The sequence below is a fragment of the Schistocerca piceifrons genome, chromosome 1 (assembly GCF_021461385.2).
Source record: "Schistocerca piceifrons isolate TAMUIC-IGC-003096 chromosome 1, iqSchPice1.1, whole genome shotgun sequence".
Lineage (NCBI taxonomy): Eukaryota > Metazoa > Arthropoda > Insecta > Orthoptera > Acrididae > Schistocerca > Schistocerca piceifrons.
In genome coordinates this window covers 128,287,826-128,309,986 of record NC_060138.1, presented here as the reverse complement: position 1 = coordinate 128,309,986, position 22,161 = coordinate 128,287,826, and the positions used below count along the sequence as shown (strand labels likewise).

At 39.2% G+C, this 22,161-nt stretch overlaps 1 protein-coding gene across 6 annotated transcripts in view; it reads right to left on the bottom strand.

Moving 5' to 3' along the window:
* LOC124803227 (ADP-ribosylation factor-binding protein GGA2) overlaps positions 1-22,161 on the bottom strand; it is a 120,977-nt gene that overhangs the window by 43,708 nt on the left and 55,108 nt on the right. For all 6 annotated transcript variants that reach the window (XM_047264416.1, XM_047264423.1, XM_047264437.1 and 3 more), the window contains exon 7: positions 11,308-11,437. In XM_047264416.1, coding sequence (XP_047120372.1) covers positions 11,308-11,437 — 130 coding nt within the window. The remainder of the gene's footprint in view (positions 1-11,307; positions 11,438-22,161) is intronic.

Sequence of the window (22,161 nt, the reverse complement as noted above, 5' to 3'; positions counted from 1 at the left end):
ACTTGGCACTTTATAATCGACAAAAAATTAGTTTCACTCATATTAAAAGTGACAACAATTGTAGGTCATAACAGTGGCACATATAAGTAATATATTTTAAAATGTTTGCTTCCCTAACTTTTCAATACCATGTTGAGTTTCAGTCCATTCTCGTGAGCAGTACATGCCTGTACAGTTCACGTCTGTACAGCTTGTGAAGTTCTTCTTGGCAGCTTCATCTCCCACCACCCCCACCCCTCTTGTCAATAGAAATCTAAAGACGTTGAGTCATTTCAAATCATTGAATAACTGTGTTACAACAGGCTTAATTTATTTTTTTATCCATTACTGCATTTGAATGCAGATGTCTCTATAATGAGCTTTCTCAAAACCTTGTTACTTCTGCACACCATTTATAGCGGACTGCCCAAAGTTTACACTTGAGAGATGAATTTCAAGTTTGTACAATAACAGAGTAACAAGAGAGAAATGAATGTGAGTCCCAACACTGAACCAAAATTAATATAGAAGAGCAAAATCGGCTGGTCGTGGCATTACAATTACTGTGTTGCTGTCTTCCGAGAATATAAACAACGTGCTTTGGTGTGCAATTTATACGAAAATGCTACCATTGTGTTAGTGAGTTGGAAAAGAACTAGAACTAAAACTAAAACTTCTGGTACTTATAAAATGGCGTCAATATTAATGCATATCTTTCACCAAAAAAGGCTAACCATAGCAAGATGTTAACACAGGCTGTATTAATTGAATCAGAATTTTCCAATGGTAATGGAAACCTCTCAGCTGTTGTGTAATGGTAGCTGTTTTATCACAAACATAGTGAATCCGTCAAAAAACTATCTATCAGGACCTGTCAATTTCAGACTCCGAGTGGCCTGGGTATATTATAGGAACACATCGGTAAGATGGGTGAAGGTGCCAGCATTGCTGTCTCTCCCCGTACTTCTCCTTACCCTTCATTACTACTGTTCTCTTTATACCCCTCCTTACACTTCCCTCGGCGAACGGTGAAACTCCCAACACTTCCACAAGCTATACACTTTATGCCGACTGCATTAAAATCATGAGTGCTGCCGACCTCAGCAATGTAGCAGCTGTAGCGCTACAGTAGAGTAATGGCCCTATTGTTTTGTATTTAGAGTCAACTGAGAATCACCCCTTGTCCCTTCAATGCACTTTCTCTAAAGTTGTTACTCCCACGTGCAGTTTATATCATATCTGCTGCAGTTCATCAGCAAGCATTAACATGTAAGGTAGCAGCATTGCATGGCAGACCAGTAAACATTTACCCTCTCACACACCTATTCATCATGGTAACCTTCCTCTCCTCCTCTTTCTCCTGATTTCCCTGCACTTTTAAGATGCTGAAGCTGAACTTATCATCAACAAGTAATATATTGGCCTGATTTTTATGAGAATTATTTTTTTATATATGAAAGTATTTTTTCATATAAGAAGACATTGATTTTTTATGAGAATATTAAGCAAAATCTTGGACATATTGGCACTTAATTTTAACATTACATTTTTTTTCCTGGTCATCAATCAAATCTTACTACAATACAATATTCATAACAAGACAGTAGCAGTCATTACAGACAATCAGACAATGCTGCAGTTATGAGGGAAAAAAAAAAAAAAAAACCACCTGAAATCTTAAGGATTCAACACTCATCCTGTTTCGCCTATTGCATCAACTCAACAGTACACGATTGTTTCAAAGTAGAATGGTTTTCCAAACTTTTATTGAAAGCAAAGGCTACTGTGACTCTAAACTCTAAACTAGCCAGTGAGAAACTGCGCAATGCTCAGAAAGGAGCAAACAAAACAAACTGATACAAGAGGTATCGACTCAATGGAACAGCTCACACTACATACTCAAAAGACTTTTGGAAGTTTGAAGTGAGCCTGCGGCAGCAATCAACGAAAGTTGGAAAGCACGGCCTTCCCTCACAGCAGAAAATTACTTAGCTATACACGAGATGAGTCTTCTTGAACCTTTTGAAGTAGCAACAACAACAATCTCAGGGAAGTCATATGTCACTGCTTACTTAATTATACCTCTTATACGAGGTGTTTCAGCTAAGTTGTCAGACTTGGAAAGCACCTTAACAACTAATGAAGAACAAAGGTTTTGGATTAATTGATTACATCAGTCAATGGAAGTCTGAAACCACGCGTGTGACATTAGTACATCCTAGGTTTAAGAAACTTGGTTTCAGGACATTTCAAGAGGCAGACAACACTGCACAATTATTTCAGAAAGAGTATGCTGCTATCACTGCAGCAACACCAAGAATAATACCTGAAACACAAGCATCTATGAGCAGTGCTAATACGTCTACATTTGAAATCAGATGGTCTACTTTTTTTGCCCAATCAGCAAGCGCGTTACACCAGACGGTGATTTCATAATTGACCTACATCAATATTTTGAAAAACCTGTAACAGACAAGCGTGCTTGTGCATTAGAATACTGGGCAAAATCTAATAGCATGTTGCATGTAATGGCCACTAAATATTCGTGCTGTCTGTCGACTTTGCATAATTAATGAAAAATACAACGGACTAAAGGAGAAGAATTCAAATACCTCACTTTTTACAAGACAAATCTGCATATCTTGTATTGTTGTCTTTAAACAATGAAAATGCTTAGAAAGTTATTTTTAGTTTGAAATACTTGCACAAAACAGTCAATAGATAATTGATAAATTGATACATTTTAAAAATACTTTCAATAATATCTCATGTGCTAGCTATCTATGTTCAAGTAATATTAAGACCCGTATATGTGATAGCCATATCAGTTCATAATCAAATATGGACCAAGAAATTTAAATGGCTGTTTCATATTCAGAATGGTCTCTCTCAACAACGACATGGAAGGAATAAACCAACACACCACTGTATCTGATGATCACTTGAATCTTATCTGTGCACTCTACTCCTCAAGTATCTTTAAAATCAGATACAACAGAAGAAAAAGGAAGAAAGATTAGGATTCAACATCCTGACAATGTCAAGGTAATTAGAAATGGAGTAAGACATGATTGGGGAAGTAAATCCGCCATTTCATTTCGAGGGACCATTCCGGCATTCGCCTTAAGCAATTTAGGGAAATCATGGAACACCTAAACCAAGGTGACTGGATGGAGTTTGAACCAGCATCCTGCTAAATACAAGTACTTTGTCTCATCACTGTGCCACACCACCTCGCTCAGTCAGTGTTTCTGAAATGAGTCTCGAAGACAAAGACCCAAGGGCTTCACCAGCACCAAAAGTCTCACCTCAACAAGAATAGTGAAGACTGACCATGTGGTTTCTGGGGTAGATAGCTCCCTGTAGCAAACTTCAAAATTCATATTTTGAGGTGGACAGTCGGCATCAATCTCTTCGAACAAAATTTGCGCCACACAGTACGACACCTTTGGGCCAATTTTCTGAAAGTCTGTTAGCATTGTGGGTGAGGGTCCACTGACTGTGCAGCCCTCCTTTTCTTCCCTGTAGTCACGAATTTCTTCATCTTGCATTCCCCCCCCCCCCCCCCCCCCCTTTCTGTTGGTTGTTGTAATGGTAGCACACTAATGGACAGTAATGTTCACGATTATCTGGGAGCAGTTCTGGGTACTGGAGGATTTTTTCCTGTCATGTGCATTTGCAGGTACATGTCTTATTGGCTTGTGCCATGGTTAATGCATTAGCCTTAGCTTCTTAACAAACTTGAAAAATCTAGGTGCTTACAATGCCTTAAAAGCTTTTTTGCTTTCCCATACCGAATTTCTCTTGAGATTTCTAGCTACTGGATTTTCGATCCTTAGACTACACAGAGCGTTGTTTACTCCACAGAGTGCAATTTACTGAATAGCTGACATACTTAGGCGGTGATGTACATTCCAATCCTCATTCACAAGCTGATGAATAGTACTCACACATATAGCTTTATTTTCGCACATAACAGTGGAGTATCCACACCAACGGTGGAGTATCTACACCTCCGATAAGAATATTTTATTTTATTTCCTATAAGTGGACCACTCAAGCATATATCATGAGAATAACGGGTAACAGTGCCTCAACAGACCATGGGCTCGAACAGCACTGACAGCCTTCTTTCACACCTGAAACTGTATGTGGATATTATGTATATGGTATCAAGTCAAATTTGTGGAAACTGGACTTGAACCCCTTCATCTCACAAAATATGGAATTTAGACATAACAAGTTTGTTTGCATAGTTATATGCCTTTGTCTTGCTGTAATTTATTTTATAATTCCAGACATGTTTTGCCTATTACATTAAGACAGCTTCAATGGATTTAATATGTAATGATACAATTTTTTATGGTTCATTTATTATGCAGAGGATGTCATCCATTTATCTGAACCAGTATAATACGTTGCGTTCTTTTGCAACTGTTTTTTGACAATAATCTATTCAATGTGCTTTATAAAAATAATAGCTAAGACTCATGAAACTGGGGATCCTGTTCGTAATCAATCTTCTTGTATACAACAGAAATTGATAAAGTACAGGGTGCATCAAAAAAATGTATACACACTTTGAACTGTCATAGGCAATTTATTTCCCGTTCTACAAGGTTAAATATCTGTGAGATAGTAATGTTGTGTTTCTTCAACAGGTGGCAGCAGTGGCAAGGAAGTAACTGCAACATGGTGGACGTGTGTTTGAGCTTTGAAGTGCGGAAACAGATAATTAAGTGGTACTGGAAGTTTGAGAATGTAGCTGCGGTTCGAAGACAGTGGAGAAGTGAGTATGGTGCAGAACCACCTTCAAGGTTAACAATTATACGTCTACGAGACAAATTCGAAATTCGTGGAACAGTGTGTGGTGTGCATAAAGGTCGATTGGGGCGACCTCGTACAGCTACAAGTGATGATTCCACAACTGCGATCTTGGAACTGTTACAGCGTTTGCCTCAAAAATCTTCAAGGCAAGCGGCACGTGAGAGTAATGTAAGTGCTAGTAGTGTGCTACACATTCTGGAGAAAGGCAAGTTTCGTGTGTACATTCCAAGGCTGGTGCAATAGCTAAGTGACGATGATCCAGATCGAAGGTTAGAATTTTGTGAATGGGTTCAGAAGATGGTGAGATGTGAACCGGGATTTATGTGTAGCATAATTTGGTCGGATGAAGCCCAATTCAAACTCAATGGAACTGCCAATAGGCACAATTGGTAATCCTCACATTACAGTTGAAAAGGCTGTGAATTTTCCTGGTGTAAATGTGTGGTGTGGTTTGTCTGCAAGGGGACTCATTGGGCCTTTCCGCTTTGAAGGTACTGTTACTGGAGAAACGTACCTAACAATGCTTGCTGACTCCATATTCCCTGCCATTCGTGCATTATACAGTAATGATGAGAATTTATTTCCAACAAGATCATATCATAGGGACATACGAGCATAACTGGATCACAATGTGCCAGGCCAGTGGATAGAATGCAGGGGATCAATTCCTGCACGCTCTCCAGGCCTCACACCACTGGATTTCTTTTTATGGGGCACAGTAAAAAATGAGGTGTACAAACGTAAACCACATAACCTGGACACACTTTGGAATGAGATTTAGGCACTGTGGGCAGAAATCTCATTGGACACTTTGGTACAATGTACAGAATCAGTGGTGACTCGTACTCAGAAATGTATTGATGCTGAAGGCCACCAGTTTGAACATTAATCACATCTGCAAAGTACATTTATTTTTCCAATTGGACTTTAAGCTTTCCATTTCCAGAAATTTAACATTGTAGAACGGGAAATAAATTAATTTTCTATGACGCTTCAAAGTGTGTATACATTTTTTTGACACACCCTGTACATGCCAGCATAAACAAGGGGCATAAAAAAATAAAATTCAAAACTGGTAATGAACATATTAATCAAATTAACATTTTAGATATAACAATTAAAAAAATACAAAATAACAAGCACCTATTCAAAATTTACCACAAATCCACAGCATCTGACACAATCACCCAACAAACCTCAATACTCCCAAATTCACAATTACAAGCAGCACTTCTACACATGCTTCGCAGACTCAAGATAGTGCTATTCAATAAGAAAAGCTACTGAAAAGAATTAGACATCATAAACAGTCACAAACAATGAATGCAAAAGCAACATAATCCACAGTTAAACAACATAATTAAACATTAAACGAAGAGCCATAAACAACACACACACACACACACACACACACACACACACACACACACACACACACACTTCCGTAACATTGACAGAGAATAATCTGGAAAATATAAAAGATGTCTCAAGATGATACACAGTGACATACAAACACACATTCACACATAAAATCACCACCATTTTCAAAAGACAAGGCATACACATAACATGAATAACAGACAATTCTCTCCAAGAACACACTGTTCAAAAGAATTACGGGAACACTTGTATCAACATCCAGTAAGTTAACGCAGTACCTGTGGTCTTATTGGAGAGTTTCAAGTGTGTGTGAAATCTTATGGGACTTAACTGCTAAGGTCATCAGTCCTTAAGCTTACACACTACTTAACCTAAATTGTCCTAAGGACAAACACACACACCCATGCTGAGGGAGGACTCGAACCTCCGCCAGGACCAGCCGCACAGTCCACGACTGCAGCGCCTTAGACCGCTCGGCTAATCCCGCGCGACAAGAGTTTCAGATCTTCACTTTCAACATATGCAACAACTAATGTCATTCACCACCTATTGGGCATGTTATGCATTACAACATCAGGTGAATCCTAAGAAGGAAGTGAGAAACACAGTGTTCCAGTGTTTTCTAGTGAGTTACACAGATGATAGTTGTCATTTGTAAATCTTGTATTCAACCAATCACATGCAATGTGACATTTTAATACAATGCAAGATGCAAGGGCAGTATGTTTGATCCAAAACGAACAAAATTCCGCCATGTTGCTGTAGGTGTCAATGTCTCTCCATCTTGTCATCCATAGGTCGTGGACATGCTACAGGCAGAGAGGTCAGTACATATGGCGAGTTGGACATGGTAGCTGATGAATTACAATGCTGAGTGAAAGTGATATCTGGCCATCTCTGCATTGCAGTGGCGTATGGCTACTACCAGAAGACAGCAAGACAACTGCTGCTGAGTCCAATCAAACTGTAAGGAACAGATTACAAGAAAAGACCTTACAATTCAGACATTCTGTTTGAGTACCCCGCTTGACATGACATTTCACAGCCTGCCTCCAGTCCTGCCATTCCCATGTCAGCTGGCAACTGCATCACTGGCAAAACATGTTAGTCACAAACAAGTCCAGACTTCCTCTGGCACAATGTGATGGCCAAGTCGTGTGGAGATGCCACTGTCAGTAGTACATGCCAAATGTTGTCCAGGAAGCTATCAGATTTGGCCAAGATTCTGTGATAGTACACCAAACGGATCCTGCTGGACCATGTGTTGGCTGCTGCATAAGGTGGTGATCATGAAGTCCTTTTCATTCATGGTAATGCCAGGGCCCATATGGTGGAAGACACGAATATGCCTTGCACCATCTGAACACTGAAGTAATGAAATGGCGAGTAGTGACTCCTGACCTAAACCCCTCTGAGCATATGTGGGACATGTTTGACAGACATGTTCATGCTTGCCCTATTCCATCACAGACTCTCCAAGAATTCTCAAGGGCTCTCATTGAAGAATGGAAATGGATAACGTAGGGTGACCTCTGTAGACTTATAAGGAGTGAGCCACTTAGCTGTCTGTCAGGTAGATAAATGGTCATGGAGGCCATACACATTTCTGAAGCTCTTGAAGTCCAATGAAAAGTGCCCAGGATGACAGGGTGAGTGATTGTTTCAACTTTGTTTAAGACACCTGTCAGGCATTTCAGTTCTTTTTGCATAATGAACAAGGATGTAATGATGTTTTGTGGTGTACCTAATTTGTGAAATATACAAGTATAATTTGATAATATACTCAGTCCAGAATTATTGCTCAACGGAGTGTGGCAGATGCCCGAAGTCATGTTCCCCTAAATCTTTTGAACAGCGAACATTCAGATTACAATGTTATGCATGTGACAGCAGATACATGGGACAAACAGGCAAAATGTTTGCTATCAGATACAAAAGCACTTTTAAAAACATCACATTATTGCTATCAGACCCAAAGACTGTATTATACAGAAGAACAAGGCGCCAATAGGAAGACAAATATCAACTGTTCACACACATTAAAGGAAACAGCCAAACATTCCCCTGAAACCCTGATTCCACACAATTAAGGCGAATAAAAAGTTTATATGCTCCATACCTTGCCTAAGATTTAATCATGGATAATCACCAAGCCATTTTCATTGAATACACATTCAAGATAATCCTTACTGTGAATGTGATCTGCAAACCCACAGACTGATTTCATACAACAGATCATAAAATCTCCTCAACCGTTACCATATAGCAACACTTCTTCACCAAAATAATACATTACTTATGAAATTCTCAGATAAATGTAACATTACTACGTGAAATTCCAAAACATTGAAAGATGGCTGTATCGCCATCACGAAAAAAAAAAAAAGGATAAGAATTTGAAAGTATGGGACAAATCAATTTTTTGTAGACCATCTCAGAGAACAAAATCACAAGCCACCCTCCAGAGACAAAGACATGAAAATAATCAGAATTAACAATAGGAGACACATTATAATTTAGGAAGAAAATTATCATATAAAAAAAAAAAAGCTAAAAAGAAATCCCTTTTGAATTTCCAAGTGTCCATGACAAACATCTCACTATTTACGTTAAAAGATAAAACAGTAGAATACCATCCCAACGATTGAGCATCAAAATAATGTCACAAAATCACTTTCCCCTCACTCTTCCATGATCCCCTCCAAATAACCTTTACACCAGAAATCCAACCATGCGAATGTCTGGTACATTTTACCCACTCTTTTAAAAAAAAATAAATAAATAAATAAATAAATAAAAAGGTAATTTAGTTTTATGCAACATTGGGAAACATATTTACTCTTTGAAAAAACTGTTTACTCTTTATGTTTGAACTGTATCATATTTTTGCAAATGCTTTTGTTGATTTGTGTGTTCTACATAATATGATTCAACCAAATGAATACCATGATGCCACAATTCTCAAAATGTTTCGTCCATACTTCCAGACTAATAACATTAACTGTGAAAGTAACTCTCTGTCACGTTTTCACTGCTGAACAGATTTCGATGATGTTAGGTAAAGAGATAGCTTGAACTCTGAGGTAGAACATAGGCTACTTTAGAAAAAAAAAAAAAAATAGTCAGACAGACTGTGAACTAAGGCATGGAAAACATTTCTCACATAAAGTGTCTTAAAATATTATTAAATTTGTCATATAATGTCCAGCTGTACAATGTATAGTTACTTCAGTAGCACGATGCATAGACGTGCACTCCTGCCCATTCCCCTCCACGCACACTGCTTGACAGAGACTCTGCACATGCCACCATGTCTTGCATTAGAGAAGTGGAGTGGCAGGGGGAGGGGGGCTGGCAGCACACATCAATAGTTACACTTACCAGAACAGGCAGACACTTGAGGGCAGCTGACATCATTACATTACTACACATACAACAGCTTACTTACTGAACATCAATCATCCCAAAAGAAAACTACTGATGTGCATGCACAGCTGTGGGTAACCGCTAGTTTATTTGTAAAAATATTGTGATATGAACTATTTAATAAAAACAACAAATTTCTGGATGAACTAAGAAATAAAATAAAGGTTCGACAACAGCTCACTTATGTATGGTACACAGAAATATTCAACAGAAAACAGTAATTACACTAGCTTTTGTCCTTTCTCTAGCCAAAGTACACATATTCGCATTCTCACACACAATTACACGGACACCCAAATGCTCACAGCTGTGGCCACTGCAAGACTGACTGCAGTTGCCAGGGTAGATGGAAGTGGCAAGGGGTAGGAAAGGATGCACGATACAAGGAGGGTGTAGGAGGGTGGTGTGAGGCAGGTCTTCTGACAGACGAATCAGCAGATGTGCAAGACGACAAAAGGGGTACAAAGTGTAGAGCATATACAGGGGAGGGGGAAGGGGGGGATGGGGGTAGGAAAGGAAACGAAGGTGGAGATGAGAGGAAAAAAAGGAATAATCCTTCACACAGGGTTATGGTCAATGTCTACAAAGCTGACCTAAAGAGCTAGACTTCTGATAATAAGCAGCACCTTCCACAAGAATTTTATAAGCAGGTGTAAGAATTGACAAATGAAATGCTTGCATTCATATCTCAAGGTTGACTGGCTGAAAGGGTTAAATTCTGAAAGAATTTCACAGAGCAACTTGGAGCTCACTAAATCGAGGCATTGGTAAGCAGCCCAGCAGAAAGGTGGTGGTGAGTCATGGGCCTTGCGATGATATGTTTTAAGAATGCTGCATATACGAAGGTATAGTATGACTGATCCTTCATGATTCAGAAAGTTATCATTACACCAGCACAGAAAATTGTGGAAGAGTTCACAATTGCTTTCCCACATGTGTACATGCTTGGAAGTTTGCTTAATCTGCAGATTTTCTTGGTGAGTGTTGCATTTTAGTGAGCATGTACTTAGTCGGAAAAAAAGGGCCTCAGAGTGCTGAGCTGAAGTGGTGTTTACTGAATAGGGTGGATTACACAAAGTCTGCTTGAAATAACAAATTCCACTTATTTCCACAGAAATTTGAAGTGAAATGCTTTTGTATCTCTGGACTAGTTGATTCTGAATTGTATTTCTGTTTTCACATTTTTTTATATTAACAGCAAAAGTTTCTAATAGTCAGCTGGAGGCAGTGTATAAACTGTTAGTAGTGCACATTTTCCAGTTCATTCTAAGAATCTATCTCAAAGTAAAAAGACTGGTATAGGGGATTTATTACTGGTACAGGAGTAGAGACAATTTTAATCCTGCATCGCGGATTAAGGTAAGGCTGGTGACCATTATTTAAAATGATTTAATTTAGCTATGTAGAGGATTAATCTGGGCACACTAAAAAATGTTTCTGAGTATTGCAAAGAGTGTGTGGATTCTGGTTACAGATGCATCAGAAAAGACTCTAAGGACCAGACATGAAATTATTTTCTTATCTGCAGAAAAATTATTTCCTCTATTCCAAACAGTATCCTATTGCTCAAATTGCAGTAAGCTAACAAGGGGAGTCAACTTATTACAAGTTTGAGAAAATTAATGTCATTATGTGAAATATTTTATTAAATTCTAATTCTCTTTTTATAATCTATTTTTAATGCTGGTGACTTACTTGGAAAATTGTGAACCAATTTTGGATGTAGCAGGCAAACTCTGTTTAAGAAGTGTTTCCCCCAGGACATCGAGATCCTCCAATGCCTTTTGTTTACTGGGCTTCTCAGGAGGATCCAACATATTAGAGACTGCAACATAATAAGTTTCAATTAATCATTAAATGTAAACATCAATTAACATTCAGAATCACAATGAATCATGGCACAGTGACCCAATTTCTTACACAATAGTTCACATTTACTGGTAATGCGGCAGACAAAAACATCATTAATTGTCTTTCCCTCTCTTCCTGTTGCAGTAAGTCGCACCTGAACTGTAGTCCTGGGTGACTCTCCCAAAATCTACCCTTTTTCCTAGACCTCTCCATTCGTTTTCCTTCACCCCTCTCCCTTCCCATTGAAGCCTTCTGCCTGAAGGAGGTGGCACTGGCTTCAAAAGCTTGCCAATTACAACCGTCTTAAGTGTGTGTTCTGTTGCCACTTGGTGAGTAGATTTTTTATCTATCCAGTTGAATTATTAACAGTATTTTGTAACACAACTACTATTAAAATGCCACACATGTTACAATAATATCCCATTCTACAATGGAAGGAGATTTGTATAAAATCTCACAACAACATTAATAATTTTTAGACTTTTGATGAAATACAGCACATGTGCCATTCTCTAGTGCTTATTTTAGCTGGATTATGCTTCCAAAAAATAACAGCAACAATGGCCACATTTACAAAGTAAGGGATAGCTCCTATAACAGAAGATCTTATCCACAGAATACTTATGACAGCAGATGCAACACATCAACCGAGTATTTACATTGGGCTGCAGAATTTCATAAATCTGTGTTCGCTGCAGCTGTTAATCCAAGACCTGCACAAACTTTTATCAGAAGATGAGCAAAACATATCTGGGCAAACGACAACAAAGCCAATATTGGTGTAAAATACATGTGTAATCCCCCCCCCCCCCCCCACACACACACACACACACACACACACACACAAACCACAGGCGGTGGTGGAGGTGATGGTGGTGGTGTACTGCTTGGCTCAACAATACAGACAACCGTACTTTACATATGATACACAGGAGGGTATCTGTGAACAGGGCAGACTGACATTTGGTTCCTGAAGAAGAGCAGTGGCCTCAATGCCCTGCATGAAGGCTGATCTGACCTTTTAAACATTATCTAATATCATGTTGCCATGTTGATACTACTAATGGTTGAAATCAAAGGTACACCACAGCCATATTTTTCCCAAGGACATGCACCCCAACTGTATAGTTTAATAATGATGGCATCTCCTATAGTACAGGGTTATTACAAATGATTGAAGCGATTTCACAGCTCTACAATAACTTTATTATTTGAGATATTTTCACAATGCTTTGCACACAAATACAAAAACTCAAAAAGTTTTTTTAGGCATTCACAAATGTTCAATATGTGCCCCTTTAGTGATTCGGCAGACATCAAGCCGATAATCAAGTTCCTCCCACACTCGGCACAGCATGTCCCCATCAATGAGTTCGAAAGCATCGTTGTTGCGAGCTCGCAGTTCTGGCACATTTCTTGGTAGAGGAGGTTTAAACACTGAATCTTTCACATAACCCCACAGAAAGAAATCGCATGGGGTTAAGTCGGGAGAGCGTGGAGGCCATGACATGAATTGCTGATCATGATCTCCACCACGACCAATCCATCGGTTTTCCAATCTCCTGTTTAAGTAATGCCGAACATCATGATGGAAGTGCGATGGAGCACCATCCTGTTGAAAGATGAAGTCGGCGCTGTCAGTCTCCAGTTGTGGCATGAGCCAATTTTCCAGCATGTCCAGATACACGTGTCCTGTAACGTTTTTTTCGCACAAGAAAAAGGGGCCGTAAACTTTAAACCGTGAGATTGCACAAAACACGTTAACTTTTGGTGAATTGCGAATTTGCTGCACGAATGCGTGACGATTCTCTACCGCCCAGATTCACACATTGTGTCTGTTCACTTCACCATTAAGAAAAAATGTTGCTTCATCACTGAAAACAAGTTTCGCACTGAACGCATCCTCTACCATGAGCTGTTGCAACCGTGCCGAAAATTCAAAGCGTTTGACTTTGTCATCGGGTGTCAGGGCTTGTAGCAATTGTAAACAGTAAGGCTTCTGCTTTAGCCTTTGCCGTAAGATTTTCCAAACCGTCGGCTGTGGTACGTTTAGCTCCCTGCTTGCTTTATTCGTTGACTTCCGCGGGCTACGCGTGAAACTTGCCCGCACGCGTTCAACCGTTTCTTCGCTCACTGCAGGCCTACCTGTTGATTTCCCCTTACAGAGGCATCCAGAAGCTTTAAACTGCACATACCATTGCCGAATGGAGTTAGCAGTTGGTGGATCTTTGTTGAACTTTGTCCTGAAGTGTCGTTGCACTGTTATGACTGACTGATGTGAGTGCATTTCAAGCATGACATACGCTTTCTCGGCTCCTGTCGCCATTTTGTCTCACTGCGCTCTCGAGCGCTCTGGCGGCAGAAACCTGTAGTGCGGCTTCAGCCGAACAAAACTTTATGAGCTTTTCTACGTATCTGTAGTGTGTCGTGACCATATGTCAATGAATGGAGCTACAGTGAATTTATGAAATCGCTTCAATCATTTGTAATAGCCCTGTACAACATTCTAGAAGCAAAATAGTCCCTCATTGGGATCTTCAACCAAGGACTACTCGGAAGGATGTAGTTACCAGAAAAAACAGAACTGGAGTTCCAAGGGTCAGAATATGGAATGTTATACTTAATTAAAATAAATTTGTAACATAAATTAAAGTGGTGGGGGGACAGTTTTGCCAATGTGCACCTAACCATGCTTGGCAAAGCTAGAAAATTAAGAAAAGGCACATGAATAGGTTGAATTGAGATACAGTGAGGATAAATGAACTTCGGTGGTAGGATGGACATGACTCCTGTTCAGGTTTAAGTTGCTATAATCAGTATTATCAAAGCCAAGATAGGTACAAAGCCAAGATAGGTACAAAGCCAAGATAGGTACAAAGCCAAGATAGGTACAAAACCAACACGCACCACAGTAGTATAACTTTACATGCCAACTAGCTCTGCAGATGATGATGACACTGAAAGAATTTATGATGTGCACTTCACCGTCCCCCCCCCCCCCCCCACCCGTAATCTGCTACATCTCTCACTCCTCGCCCCAGCCTCCTCCTCACCCCATCACCTGGACTGCTTCTCTCATCGTGCGCTGTTGTTCGCAGTCTGTCTCGGCAGCCAGAGACAGTGGTCATGTGTGTGCGAGTTGTGTTTGTGTCAATTTGTGTGTGTGTGTGTGTGTGTGTGTGTGTGTGTGTGTGTGTGTGTGTGTGTGTGTGTGTTTTCTAATTCAGCAGTCTTTTTATTGTCTGAAACTCAACATCTCCACTATATAGTGAGTAGCAATCTAGCAATCTATCCTTTTAATAATACTGTCATTATTCCATCCTGGATTTTCCACTGTTAAATTTGTATAGGTAACATATTTAAGTGAGTAACACTGCAAGATCACAGGTTAACGCAAATGCGAGATAGGCCGATCCAACTGTGAAATACTGGTGTATTAATAACTGGTGTTACCACCAGAATGTTGAATGCAAGCATGCAAACATACACGCATTGTGTTGTATAGGTGTTGGATGTCAGTTTGTGGGATGGAGTTCCGTTCCTCTTGCACTTGGTCGGTCTATACAGGGACGGTTAATGCTAGATGAGGATGACACTGGAGTTTTTGTCGGATGATGTCCCATATGTGTTCGGTTGGAGACAGATCTGGTGAGCGAGCAGACCAAAGTAACATTTGACAGTCTGTATAGCTTATTGGGTATGTGGGAAAGTGTTATACTGTTGGAAAACCCCCCTAAAATGCTGTTCATGATTGGCAGCACAACAGGTTGAATCACCAGACTGACTAACAAATTTGCAGTCAGGTTGCTTGGGATAACAATGAGTGTTGCTGCTGTCCTATAAAATTGTAGCCCAGACAGCCCCAGATGCAGGTCCAGTGTGTCTAGCATTCAGACAGGTTGGTTGTAAGCTCTCAACTGGCCTCCTCCTAATGAACACATGGGCATCACATGGGCACCAAGGAAAAACTAGCTTTCATCAGAAAAAACAACAGCTCTCCACCCTGTCCACCAATGAACTCTCACCTGACACCACTGAAGTTGCAAATGACAGTGGTTTGGGGTTAATGGAATGCACGCCACAGTGTGTCTGGCTCGGAGCTGTCCTTGAAGTAACTGATTCGACTCAGATTGCTGAAGATGCAATATGATGTGCCAGAGCTTACGTTGAACAACTACCTCTTGGTAGCGCCAAGTGGTCGTCTGGAGACCAGTCTTCTTGTGATCATACATTCTTGTGATCACCACTCTCAGCACTCATGTGCTATGACTACTATCCTACCAAGTCTTTCTACAATATCACAGAAGGAGCATGTAGCTTCTCGTAGCCCTAATATGTGACCTAGTTCAAATACAGTGTGGTGTTGATAATGGCATCTTTGTGGTCTTAAATGCGTTATTGTATAATTGCAAAGATAACTAATGCTCATGACCATTACAGTGTGTATTTAAAGCAAACCTGATTTGCATCCTCATAGTGGTGCTACTAGTGCCATTCTTATGCGATTGTCGTGAATTTTGAATAATCATCACCTTTCAGATGTAGAAACATGCATACCAGATTTCATTTATGTCGCCAAAACTACTCCTTGGTGTTGTGATTTTTCTTTTTTGCATTACTGCAGAAAGGAACAACTAAGTAGATCAATATGAGGTGTGAGATATACTGCGAGAAGAATTTGACAGGGCACTGAAAGACCTAAGCCAAAACAAGGCATCTGGAGTAGGCAACACTCCCTCAGAACTGCTGATACCCTTGGGAGAGCCGACCATGACAAAACTATTCTGCCTTGTGTGTGCAATGTATGGGATGAGAAATCATTCTTGAACTCCATAAAGAATGTAGTAACTCCGATTTCAGAGAAAGTAGGTGCTGACGCATATGAACATTACTGAACTATCAGTTTCATAGATCATGTCTGCAAAATATTGACAGAAATTAGTTACAGAAGAGTGAAAAAGCTGGTAGAAGGTAACCTCAGGAAAGACCAGTTTGGGTCCTGGAGAAATGTTAGAACCCATGAAACATACTGACTCTAAGACTCATCTTAGAAAATAGGTTAGAGAAAGGCTTACCTATGTTCATATCTTTTGTAGACATAGAGAAAGGTTTTGACAATGTTGTCTCAAATACACTCTTTCAAATTCTGAAGGCAGCAGGGGTAAAACACAGGAAGTGAAAGGCTATTTACAACTTGTACAGAAACCAGATGATACTTATAAGGCTCGAAAGGCATGAAAGGAATGCAGTGGTTGAGAAGGGAGCATATATCCCTGGCGTTATTCAATTTGTATAATGAGCAAGCAATAAAGAAAGAATCAAAATTCATGAAGAAGAAATAATGACTTTGAGGTTTGCTGATGTTTGTAATTCTGTAAGAGACAGCAGCACAGGACTTGAAAGAGCAGTTGTACAGAAAGAGGGATATAAGATGAACATTAACTAAAGCAAAACAAGGGTAGGTGAACATAGTCAAATTAAATAAGGCAATGCTGTGGTAATAAGATTAGGAAATGACACACTAAAAGTAGTAGATGCGTTTTGCAGTAAAATAAACGATGATAGCCAAAGTAGAGAGGATATGAAATGTAGACTGGCGATGACAGCAAAAACATTTCTGTAGAAGAGACATTTGTTAAGACTGAATATAAATTTAGGTGTTAGAAAATCTTTCCTGAATACACCTGTCTGGAATGTAGCCTTGCACAGGAGTGAAATGTGGACAATAAGTAGTTTAGACTAGATGAGAACAGAAGCTTTTGAAATGTGATGTTACGTGATGCTACAGAAGGATATTGACAATTAGATAAGTCGCATAACTAATGAGGAGGTAGTGAATAAAACTGGGGAAAGGCGTTTGTGGTACAAGATGACTAAAAGAATACATTGGTTGACAGTACAGTGTCTGAGACATCAAGAAATCTTCAATTCAATGCTGGAGTACTGGAGTAAAAATTGCAGAGAGAGAGAGAGAGAGAGAGAGAGAGAGAGAGAGAGAGAGAGAAGTACAGAAAGCAAATTCTTAAGGATGTGGGTAGCAGTAGTTATTTGGAGATGAAGAAGTTTGCAAAGGATAGAATAGCGTAGACAGCTGCATCACACCAGTCTCTGCGATGAAGAAGACAACAACAACATATACGTCTTCGCTCAGCAGATGATGAAGAGGTTCAAAGTATATACAATGATACAAAAGAAGTTATTCAGATAGTTAAGGGAGACAAGAATTCCATTGCGACAACAGACTGGGATTCAATAGCAGGAAAAGGAAGAGGTGGAAAAATAGTAGGAGAGTATACACTGTGTGAAGAAATAAAAGAGGAAGCTGCCTACTAGAATTTTGCACAGAACATAATTTAATCATTCCTAATGCTTGGTTTAATAATTATAAAAAGAGGCCGTATATGTGGAAGAGACATGGCGACAACAGAAAGTTTAAGAAAAATTATAAAATTCGAAGGAGGAAATTTTGAAATGAGATTTTGAATTGCAACACTTTTTCACGAGCAGATGTAGTAGACCGACATCCTTTAAAACTTTCTTACCATACTCGTCTCTTGGTTTCTCGCTGCAATTTTACCCCCTACACTTCCCTCCAGCACTAAACTGAAGATTTCTTGATGCCTCAGAATGTGACATATCAATGCGTCTGTTCTTTTAGTCACCTTATACCACAAATTTCTTTCCTCCTCAGAAATTTACCGAATGACCAAAATTTTTTTTATCACAATCTCTGGAATGAAACTGAAAAATTGCAGAAAAGTAGGAAAGAAGGGGCCTGAATATGATGGAACAACCAGAGAGTGCTGGGAGTTCAAAACAGAATGTCAGGCAGAGAGAGACTGAAGCAGGTGAAAGGAATGTGACAGAAGATCAATGGGTAACTTAGGATGATATGATAGTGAAGGCAGCAGACATTCAAACAGCCAAAATGACACATTCCAGTAGTGGTACTCTCATCACACACGAGATATTTAACTGATGGAAGGAGAAAAACAGAAATGCACGCAAAAGGGAATAATACAGACATCTAAAAAATGAGAACAATGGAAAGTGCTGTATGGCAAAATAGGAATGGCTACAGGAGAAATACAAAGCTGTAGACACATGCATTACTGAGTAAGGTAGATGCCAACTATAGGAAAATTACAGAAAGATTTGAAGAAAAGAGAAGCTCCTGTATGATTGTCAAGAGCTCAGAGGCAAAACCATATTAAGCAAAGAAGATACGGCTAAAAGATGGAAGGAATGTATAGGTTAGCTATAAAAGAAATTCAAAAGTCACTACTATGAAGTGAGAAGAAAGAGGGGATTAAGACAATATGGGGCACTGCGAGAAGAATTTGACAGAGCACCAAAAAACCTGAACTGCAACAAGGGACCTGCAGTAGAAGATATTACAACAGAGTTATTGAGATCCTTGAGTGAGTCAACCATTACAAGACTATTCCACTTGGTACACACGATTTAGGAGGCAGGCAAAATAACCCCTGGATTCAAGGAGGCGGCACTAAAACCAAGTCCATAGAAGACAGCTGCTAACAGTGGGGAAAAATGTTGTACTATCTGTTTAATAAATCATGGTTCCAAAAGACTACCACGAATTATTTACAGCAGACAGGAGAGACTGTTAGGAGCTGACCTTGGGGGAAGATCAGTTTGGGTTCTGGAGAAATGTAGAAACATATGAAGCAATAGTGAACCTACGATTCATCTTAGAAGACAGACTGAAGAAAGGTAAACTAACATTTACAGCATAAAAAAGACAATTCTGACAAATGCTCTAATTGGAATTTAGAGTGTAGGTTGGACAAAAGAAAAGGAGCAAGAGGTTATCAACAACTTGTACAGAAGTACAACTGCAGCAATATGAGTCAAAGGGCATGAAACAGAGACAGCAGTTGAGAAGGAAATGGACCATCTTGATAAAAGGTTGTAAGATGAACATCAACAACAATACAAGGATAAGGATGCGTAGTTGAATTAAATCACCTGAAACTGACAGAATTACATTAGAAAATGAGACAAAGTAGTACATGAGTTTTGCTATTTTGGCAACAAAATAACCGACAATGATCTAAGGAGAGAGGATATAAAATGAAAACTGGCTATAGCAAGAGAAGTGTTCCCGAAAAGAGAAATATTTTAACACTAGATATAAAATTAAGTGTAAGAGAATATTTCCTGGAAGTATTCGTCTGCAGTGTATCCTTGTGTGGAAGTGAAATGTGAACAATAAACAGTACAGACAAGAAGAAACTACAAGCTTTCAAAAAAACTACAAGCTTTCAAAAGTGATGCTACAGAAGAATGCTGATGATTATACAGGTGGAGCAGATATCCAATAAAAGGTAGTGCACCGAAGTGAGGGAGAAAAAATTGTGCCGTAACTTGGTTAAAAGAAGGAATCAGCTAATAGGACACACGCTGAGGCATTAATAAATGGCCAAATTGGGAGAGGCAGAGGTGGAGAGGGGGATTTTAGAGAAAGGCAAAGTTTGATGTCTTCAGACTGAAGATGACGAAGATGACCACCACCGCATCATCCTATTGTATTGTGTAAGCAACATTACAGTCATTACTTATTTTACATCACATCAATCTCAATAAATGAACATACTTTGTTTTCCCTCCCCCTTATTTCAAAATCAACAAGTGTTGGCAAATGAAACAACTATACTTTATTTGATTTTTTTCTCGTTTATATGTTTCATTTACCTGGCCCAGACACAGCAACTGCGAAGTCACCTTGGAGAACTGACAAATGGTTCTATTAGCAACAATGATCAGATCTAAGTGTAAATGTGAAATGCAGTCAACAAATTGTGTTAAAATACTTCAAATGTTGAAATTAGTTTTGCAGACAACTTCTTGTGTAAATAAAACGTATTCAAATTTCGTGTTTTAACAGCCAAAATGTTTGTTTAATAAAAACATCTCATAGAGAAACAATATTCTGACAGATAGAATGGTCAGCAATACGACATTTACATGCTGCTTATCTATGCTTAAATATATTGCATGGAAAACTAGGCATGGAAGTGATTGTGATGAACATTGATAGGAGCCACTGGTGGAACAAAGAGGTTCACATGCCATAAAATCTCATCGAGTTCATCTCATACTATAAACAACAAAATTTTCAGGCAAAAAACAAAATGTGCCAGAGATAACTGGCATAACAACAGGAGCTATCTAAAGCAGATGACTCAGAATTATGAACAGCATTATCTCACAGTTCAGAATGTGTGGACCAAGTAACCGCAGGGACACCATCTGGCAAGGAAATGGCCACTAGTGTAATAACCTAAAAAGTATTTGCTTTAGTTCTGACAAAGTAATTATTTTATTCTTTTGCTCTTTTAATTACCCTTGTTACATTAATTATAATTACTATCATTATAACAAAGATTATTTACCGCTGCTACCGTAACAATTATTTTAATTTTGGTTCTGAAATGTTCTTATTTGTTCCTAGCTCATGATACTACAGTTTTGTCATTTTGCTTGATTACATTATTAGTATATCATCCTGATTGTATCTGTTTGAACTCCAAATTATAGTCACGAATATCACCAGAGAAACCATCTGAACTGCATTGTTCCTTTGTGCACAAATCTTCTAGCTAGTCTCCTCACTTTAGTTTACATCAATCAGCAACATTCAACCCTGCAAATTGTGCCATTTTTTCCTTGCTCTATAAACCTCATAACTCCTTCCCACTGACTATTACTGCCTTTTTGTCATGTAGAATTACTCATACATCTCAACATTGTCTCATTTATATCTTAATAAAGCAGCGGCAGCTACGACAGCAACATCATCACATCTCAAATATTGCATCCTTATCTCCTAAATATGCATAACCTCTGTCAGAAAATTATTTTCACTAATATCTCTACTCAAGTTATGATGTATTAGGGACATTCAAAAAGAAATGACCCAGAGGTTGTAAAATGAAAACTGCTTAATGGATCACAATTCCACCACTGACAGAAGAATGTGTGGTCCCTGTAAGAGTGCTGAGGACTTGAGGACATTGGAGCACACCTACATAATGACAGAACAAGTATGTGCACCTGTCTAACATCCACTGCACTCATGGCGCTGAAAACAGAAATGGGGGATTTAGAATAACAGCAAATGGATGTAGTATGTTTCATTACAGCAAAAGCACTGCAGGGAACAGAAATTCACCAAAGAATGGAACAAGCATATGGAGAAAACTGCATTGCAATTCTGATGCTCTGGTACTAAAGGCATCCATCTATAGGACAGTGGTATCGCTAATGCTGTGTGATGTCCCAGATTGTGCCTCGTTGGCACATCAGTCATTTCTTGAATTACTTGTACCATACCTGGACCCTTTTAATGAACATGCACAGCTTTTTGTACACTTGGGTCACTATTTGATGAATTCCCATTCCCCCAACTCCTTTCACCATCAGAAAACAAACCACACCCCCTTACTTTTCTTTTGAAGCCTTCATTTCTATGTATTCAGTACAATGGATGGTCAATGCATGCAAGTGTTCTTTCTGACAACATGCCCACGTCCCTCCAGCAGCAAGTGTGGATCCTCAGCACTCTTACGAGGACATCATCTTTGATAGGCAATGGCACTGCAATTCGTTCAGTGATTTTCATTTTACAGTCTCTAGGTTGTTTGTTCCTGAATGACTCTAGTATCATATTTGTAG